This window comes from Macrobrachium nipponense, chromosome 39 (genome assembly GCF_015104395.2).
Source record: "Macrobrachium nipponense isolate FS-2020 chromosome 39, ASM1510439v2, whole genome shotgun sequence".
In the NCBI taxonomy this organism is placed as follows: domain Eukaryota; kingdom Metazoa; phylum Arthropoda; class Malacostraca; order Decapoda; family Palaemonidae; genus Macrobrachium; species Macrobrachium nipponense.
Window position 1 is genome coordinate 49,389,080 of NC_061099.1, and position 8,433 is coordinate 49,397,512.

Sequence of the window (8,433 nt, forward strand, 5' to 3'; positions counted from 1 at the left end):
TAAAAGACCACCGGAAGAAGTGGTTTTTCCTGTGTCAGAAGAATTGTAAGAATGAATGAAAAGGTACAAACGTATCAGGCTGAATATTGTATGGCCAACATTGTTTGAGTGTGGCCGGATGGAAAATGTGTTCATAATTGTATGTGGAACGAGAGTGAAGTGAGAGTAAAAGAGAGCGTTTTAGGCAGTGTCCAAAATTGGGCTCAGCTGCGTATGAAGAAGGTAACGCATAGGGAAATATGTATGATGGGATTTCGATTAAGGCCGGCCACTCACGTCAGATGGGATTTGTCATGCCCGACCGAAATGGGCGGGGTTTAAGCAAGTTTGAATGTGAGTGGGGTGTTTTTTTTAGTCAAGTCAGAACTGATCAAGCCCGGCAGTCAAGCCGGATCGACAAACCTGACAGTTGAGGTTTGAATGAGCAACTCACGGTCCGACACGACAGTCAAATAAGAGTTTTTCAGATTAAGTCGTTCAGAACTGACAGTTTGACCGTGAGTGCCGTCTTCGACGGGGCTTGATGAACTACTATGAGATTCAGGGCCTCTGTAACACGGTTTTTTGGACTTTGCTCCTTGTCAAAGCATTGGATGTAGCTGAAAGTTGACATATGTATATTTTACAACCACACACAAATTTTGTCAGTATTATCAATAACCTAAATCCCATAGTTTTAATTTTTATAGAGTAAAAATGATCTAGCCGACGCCATGGCCAATGATTACGAGCCAAGAGTCGAAAAACATTCATTACGTAAGCAAAGTAAACTCCTTTTGACGAAATGTTGCGCCGCCCATCCACTAGACAGAAACCCATTCACCTTGTTCCATCGGCTCTGAAACCCAAAGACTTTATGAATGGTGGAACGATACATAGATGTGTGGGGGGTATCTGTGCTAGCGTAGTAATACTACTGTAGCAGTAGTGCCGCAACAGTATAGCAGTAATATACATGAATTAAACGTTTAGGCCAACTGCTGGGATCCTTGAGGATCATTTAGCACTTCTTACAACTACTCAAGAAATGAGTTTTTATAGCCAGAAGTTAAATTTTCTAATCCAACAATGCCCATGATAGCCTTCAGTGTTATCCTGAATTATAATGAGGCCAAAGTGGGTGAAGCCTCATGAAGTCATCATTCTGACGATAATTATTGGTGAAGGTTTAAAGCCAAAATACGGTACCGGCTATTTTTTTTCAGTAAATAGGTAGATAGCCAATAAATGAAAATTGCATGACATTGGATATAGCAGTTATCAAATCAAGCTTGTCTACTATGTTTTTGAAAATTACCATGTGTTCCCTACATCTTGTCAATCTAATAGTGACCTATAAAGCAGACTGTAATTTCTAAGGAAACTTATTTTGGGTGTTAGACTAATAATCGAAGTGTTTTTGTATTTATTAACATATTTTGTTGGTTTGTTCATTATGACAATTATCAGTGAAGAGGTTCAGAGTTCATAAAGGTGTGCTGCTTTGCTTGTATTTAAATTTGTTTGTCATTGTTGCCAGATGTTTAGCCTTCGTTACGTATAGCCAATCATCCATCGAGAAAGAGGGAAGAAATGCTGTCATGAGTTACGTAACGAGTGCGTTCGAAACCTTTTCTCTGAGTAAGTTGGCCCGTCTTCAAAAAAAGTCCCTTTTACATTGTAAGTACCAAATTTATTCAACCTACGTAATGCAGAATACAGTCAAAATTTATGTGTAGATATAATGTGTATTCTGAATAAGCGTTATATTTATGAAATGCATAGATAGAAAGTTATTGCGAAAAAACCGTGTTACAGAGGCCCTGAATCTCATAGTAGGAGGTTCATTTACCAAGAAGCGGCACAGAAGAGGATATCGTTCAACATGGCAGACTTTCGATAGATAAAGAGTTCTGGACGGGGTTCTTCGAGATTAGCAATGTCTGTGGAATATAAAAAGTAAAGAATATTCTGACAAACACAAAAGAAATGCAGCTTATCAATCGATATTTGAGAAACTCAAGAAAAAATGTCCTGATGAAACGAAAGAAATGGTGAAGAAGATAAATAATAAATATAAGACCTTCATATCGGAAAGAATTAAGGAGAGTAGAGACATCAAAGAAATCAGGAAGTGGTGCATTAGACATGTCGTCCCTTAGACATGATATATATACATATTTTTCTTATTTCTTTACATACTGAATTTTGTAAAATTGTATATAACTGCAATTTACCTTATGAGTGTAAACAAAATTAAATTACGTAATACCTTCATTCACCACAGTGATGGTGGATATTGAAGGCCGTAGGTTTCAAAGTACCAAATTTCGTAATATATATATATATATATATATAATATATATATATATATATATAAATATATGTTTAATAGTAATGTATATTATACAATACGTAAAGTAATCCCTTAAACCAAAACAAAAAATAGGTGCCTTGCTCAGGGCGTTTAATCAGTTATATTCCAAAGTAAAAGAAAAATAAGAAAATAAACGAAATAAGAATAGATGCTAAAAAGCTCCTAAATGATATATGATTTAAAGGAGAACTGGAGACAATGTAATAGTAAAATCATAATGGGAGGTAATGAAACCTCCTTCACACCCTGATAATTTTCTTGTAGGTACTTGGTGTTGATTGCGAAATGGTGTAGTGTAATGACTGGTTACACAAAGATTTATTACTGTATAGATATTTAATGTTATGCTGTATATTAATTACATTACGTACAGTTTATGAACATTAATGTGCATTTGCTTTAGTATTATTGTGTTGAAGAATGACATTTATGTTCCCATTTATATTTTCTCATTGCACTTATTGTAAGACCACTATTTCGTTATGCATCGTGGCAACAGTGTAATTAGATGTGTCAACAACGCTTTTTTTTTTCCCGCCGTGTGCATAATCAGTCACTGTCCAGCGGTCATTGTAGTGACAAGCACGGACCTGCTTCCCGCTGCTTTCACGTTGATGTCCGTATATCTTCATTACAAGATTTTAAAGAATCTACGGGTTTAATTTGTCACCCTTCATTCCATTTCCTGCATGGATTTATGTGGCAGCATCCCACACAATTACCTATTCACTTCTGTTATTTCCTACACTAAGTTTATACACTACAAATTGTTTGGTATATTTGTAGAAGGGTTAAGTATTTTGAGTTTCTAAAAGCTAGTTTATTTTTTATCAAAGATATAAATATCTAAACATGAGTTTTATTTATCTTTATTATGTAGTCTTTGCAGTGTTGTCCAAATAGCTTAACATGTCTCAAGTATGGCCAATTTTACATCTTGGTAAGAGCAATCAGTCGCTATGAAGCATAACGTGGCACTTGGCCTTTCATAGGGCATTGTGGATTTCGTTATGCATGTGTCCTTTTGCATGACCGTTATAATCTTTCTAGAAAATTTAATGTTACCTCGTTTATCCGTACGTAACCATAACAATCCCTGGGAGCTACCTGTGTTTCCTTTAAAAGCAATAAATGTGAGATTTTCTTTCTTCAACTACCAATCATTAACCCAATATTCTTTTTCGTGGCTTTTTTTTTTTATTGTTATATTGGCTGCAACGGCACAGTCTGAGCATATACTCATTATCAGATATTCCCTCCGCCACGTCCGACCTGTGTGGCTGCCAACTTAAGACTGATTACTTTGTTCAGACGGGGCAGTATCGTGAGTTTGCAGTCATTTTTTGGAGTCACCTCACACTCAGTTCTCATCATCTTACGACCATATCGACTGTGAGTGGCCCGCCTAAGAAAGGAAGGCAAAGGACTAGGACTGAGAGAGGAAGAACAGTATGGGTTTTAGAAAAGGAAACGTGTGTGTGGAAGTATAGGTTTTAGAAAAGGAAACGTGTGTGTGGAAGTATAGGTTTTAGAAAAAGGAAACGTATGTGTGGGAAGTATAGGTTTTAGAAAAGGAAACGTGTGTGTTTGGAAGTATAGGTTTTAAAAAAGGAAACGTGAGTGGCTCAAGCATTTACTGTGAGACAGTAATATGAGAAATTTTGGTGTAAAAGGAAAAAATTTGTATATGCTGCTCATGGACTTTGAAATCGTGTGCTGGGATGGAAGGATATTGGGTTTGGAAAGTGTAGAGGATGCATAGTATAGAATTAATTGATTAATGAGAAGTATTTATGATGTAAGCAAATTTTGGGTAGCATATTAGACTGGAAGATGACTGGTTGAATGTAAGATTGAGTCATATACTACGGTGTGCTATAATCCTTAGCTGTTTGATACCTTTATACATTAAGTGAAGCAATTACCACAGAAAGATCATATGTATAGGTGCAGTTAGTGATTGACAAGTGGGTACTGAATGCAGGGTGGAACTGCAGATTTTCCACTTTAAAAAGGGCGTCTGGGGTTCTCTAGGAAACACTAGAGGAACCTTGGCAATTCCAGGGACCTAAGGGTCACTCCAGAATCTCCAGAGGATAGTTTACACCAGTCAAATTCATCCGATTTAGTTTTAGAAAAACTGTGCGTGCGTACGTATGTATGTCAGCATCCGATTAAAACAGAAGGAAGCAATTGTTCCTTTTAGTGATTTTTTAAATGTTTATTTATTTATTTATCTTTTTAGAGGGGATTGGAACCAGATTCGAAACTTGAGCGTGCAGCTGTATTAATATTGATAAAAAACAACGTTTTTGTAACAATAAGACCATTCAGAATCATTTGAACACACACAAGAAAGTTAGTAAGAAAGGTAATACCAATTGATATGCAGCTAAAGAAAAGATTTTATCTTCCACCCCAATTCAAATGGCCGGAAGGCACATTGACTACAAAGGGGCACCCCGTGTCAGCCAGGCGGCTTCTACAGGAATCCTGTGAGTAGGTCCCATCGGATAACCAGGGTTCCTGGGCTCTATAATGAAGCCCGCAAAGAGACCCAGTTTATTAAACAGTTTATTTGGGCTTCTCTGGGCAGCACTAGAGGGACCTTGGCAACACATAGGATTCCCTCCTGAATCCCTGGAGGATAACCTCTGTCGATCAACAACTTCTATTAATCAAATTCTATCAATCTCTGCATATGTTACATATGTATATATATATATATATATATATATATGTGTGTGTGGTGTATAATACTATAATAATATATATATATATATATAAATATATATATATATTAATAATATATATATAGACATACACACACACACTCTTCCTTCTTGTTTGTTACTTAAAAAGACCTTTGTCATCCGGACTTGTTGATATAACCTTTTTTCTTTTTTTTTTTTTACCGTGAACTTCTTCAGTTTGACCGCTCTTACGAGACAAGGCTAACATTTCGAGCAAACTGCGTCAGATCTGATTAACACATACGTGTGAGAAGCAATGGGAGATGCGGAATATTACTGAGGTACAAAATATATTCGGCTCTGTCCCCACGGATTTTTCTTTGATAGTTAGGCAGTAATTCTATAACGGTTCCCTTTTCTGTCATTTGCTGCAAATCTTTAAGTATTTGGTTTTCCTTTATATATATATATATATATATATATATATATATATATATATATATATATATATATATATATATATATATATATATATATATATAGTGTATCGTGTCTTTATTTTATTTTGCATGGTTAGAAGCCTCGTTTAATTTTCTTACTGCCATCTTTATTTCTATAAATTTCAATCGCTGCATTTTATGTGGGGCAGGTCACTCGGTATTCCAGTGACCTGTCGCCATTGACAGATAGATATTCCGACCTTTAGTGACCTAAATTTGTTTAGACAGTTTTGAGGTTGGTGCCTCTGCTGATATATTTCATTCCGAGTCTGACTAACTTCTCTTATCTTCCATGTTTGCCATGTTTTGTCATTATGTTATATGGAAGTTTTACTATTAAAAGAGTGGCTCTTTTTCATGCGTTCCACAAAAAGAATTACGGACATGTCATCAATAATAATAATAATGATAATATTGGAGTAGAGAAATATTTAAATGTATACATTTGGTGGTTTTCAAAAGCTTTCTCACTTTTTTATAAGTGCCTGTTCAGTTTGAACGTGGATTTCTTTCATTCCAATAACGATAATAAAAATAATAAAATAATAATAATGATGATAACAGAAATAATAATAATGAAATAATGTGTAAAGAAGTATTCAAATAAATATATATTATGGTGGTTTTCAGAAGCGTTATTGTTTTTTTGTAAATGTCAGTTTAAATCGAATTTCTTTTCTTGATAACAATAATAATGATAATAATAACCCTTTAGGTAGTAGTGCCGGCAGTGCACCTCATGCGGTGCAATGTAGACATTACTTAAGGTTCTTTGCAGCGTTCCTTTGGCCACTAGCTGCAACCCTCTTTCATTCCTTTTACTGTACCTCCTTTCATATTATCTTTCTTCCGTCGTACTTTCCACCCTCTACTAACAATTGATTCGTAGTGCAACTGCGAGGTTTTCCTTCTGTTACACCTTTCAAACCTTTTCATTGTCAATTTCCGTTTCAGCGCTGAGTGGCCACAGTTGCCCCAGTGCTTGGCACTATGCCTAAAACTTATAAATCAATAATAATAAAATCAGGGTAAAGAAATATCTAAATTATATATTATGTGGTTGTCGGAAGTCTTACCGTTTTTTTTAAATAAATATCAGTTTAAAGTGGATAATAATAATAGTAATACTATTTTAAAGTGAGTTTGATGTCCTCAAGGCTGTCGTGATGAATAGTGGTTCTCTCTCCCCCCGCAGGTGTCAGCAAAGGAAACCGAGGGAGCGTCAGCATAGACCTGAGGTCAGCCATCGTACGAGGCTTCAGCCCCCACGTTAAATTCCTGGCGACGCCCTCCAGCACGCCTAACGTCACCGCCGACCTTCTGCAGGATGCTGGTATGTTCCAGCAATTTACACATACATCGCTCAAATATTTTATAGGGTCTGATGTAGCGCTTTGGTGGTATTGTGTTATTTTTTATTGTCTGCGCATTCTAATAGTTTTTTTTTTTTATTGTTTTAGTTTTCTGTTCAAGGAAACTGTTGAAATGGCAGATTTGTCTGTCCGTCTGCACTTTGTCTATCCGCCCTCAGATCTTGAAAACTGAGGCTAGAGGGCTGCAAATTGGTACGTTGACCATCCACCCCCTAATCATGAAACATACCAAATAGCAGCCCTCTAACCTCAGTAGTTTTGATTTTATTGAAAGTTAAAGTCATCCAAAATCATGCGTCTGGCATCGCTATAGGTGCCGAAAACACAGGCCACCACCGGACCATGGCTGAGTTTCATAGCCATTATATGCTGTACAGAAAATTCGATTGCGCCAAAGATACTTTGGCGTATGTTTTTACTTATTCTTTTTATAACCATTGTCTGTACCACCTATGAGTTGGTATCATTTTATCATCATCATCATCAAGGTGTATTTTGTATTTGGTACAAATAAAGGGCTTATTTTGTTTTGCGTTATTGTTTACAGTTTCCATGAGTAAACGGTTCTTGCCTGTAGTGACTTTTTGTGATATATATGTTTAGTTTTTCCTCAGTTCCATATGTCTAGTTATATTTGCCACATTTTTTTTTATCTCATGCTGTATCGATCAATGTTTTGTCATATGTTCATTTTTGTATTGACTTAGTTTCCATTACTTGATCGTTCAGCAGACTGCTCTTGGTGTTAGCTTTTTGTTAAAGAAAATTATTGAGATGGTTTTGTCTGCCCGTCCGCACTCAGATCTTAAAAACTACTGAAGCCAGGTGGCTACAAATTGGTATGTTGATCATCCACCCTCCAGTAATAAGCCATACCAAATTGCAGGCCTCTAGCCTCAGTAGCTTTGATTTAATTTAAGGTTTAAGTTAGCCATGATCGTGCGTCTGGCACCCCTACAGGTGTCAACAACACAGACCGTCACCGGGCTGTGACTGAGAGTTTCATGGGGCATTGGCTGAGGATTTCATACAGCAATATACACTACACAGAAAACTATTTCTTCGGCGCATTTTTTACTTGTTTATTTTGCCTTCTATAATCGTTTGTGTATTTTTTTTAAGTATTGCTTCTTCTTTGTACTTTGAGCCTGGGCTGTGTCCTGTTCCTTGCTGACTTTGGCAAAGTCTAGCCTTGTCTGAAATTGCAATCCTTGAACCTGTGGCCTTTCCACACTTTAGGCACACAAATATTCTCGTACGTTTATCCTTTTCATGACCTCATTCTGGCATCTGAATCATTTTATTCAATTCTATATTAAAGTGATATTTGTCACAGACATTACAGTGCTTACTGTTTTTATTCTAGGGATCCTTTTATTCCCTATTATCTGTTCGGAGCATTTTATGATGGAGCGTTTCAATTCCTAGTTATTATATCTCAGTTTTATAATCCATTGAAGATATTTTCAAATTTGTCCAAGTCATTTAGAGATGGTTTCTCATCTGTTGCA

General features: G+C 36.3%; 1 protein-coding gene across 1 annotated transcript in view; it reads left to right on the plus strand.

Moving 5' to 3' along the window:
• The window catches only part of LOC135210331 (signal peptide, CUB and EGF-like domain-containing protein 1), a 222,195-nt gene that overhangs the window by 36,270 nt on the left and 177,492 nt on the right, over positions 1-8,433 (plus strand). Inside the window, exon 2 of the mRNA XM_064243219.1 lies at positions 6,745-6,882. Coding sequence (XP_064099289.1) covers positions 6,745-6,882 — 138 coding nt within the window. The remainder of the gene's footprint in view (positions 1-6,744; positions 6,883-8,433) is intronic.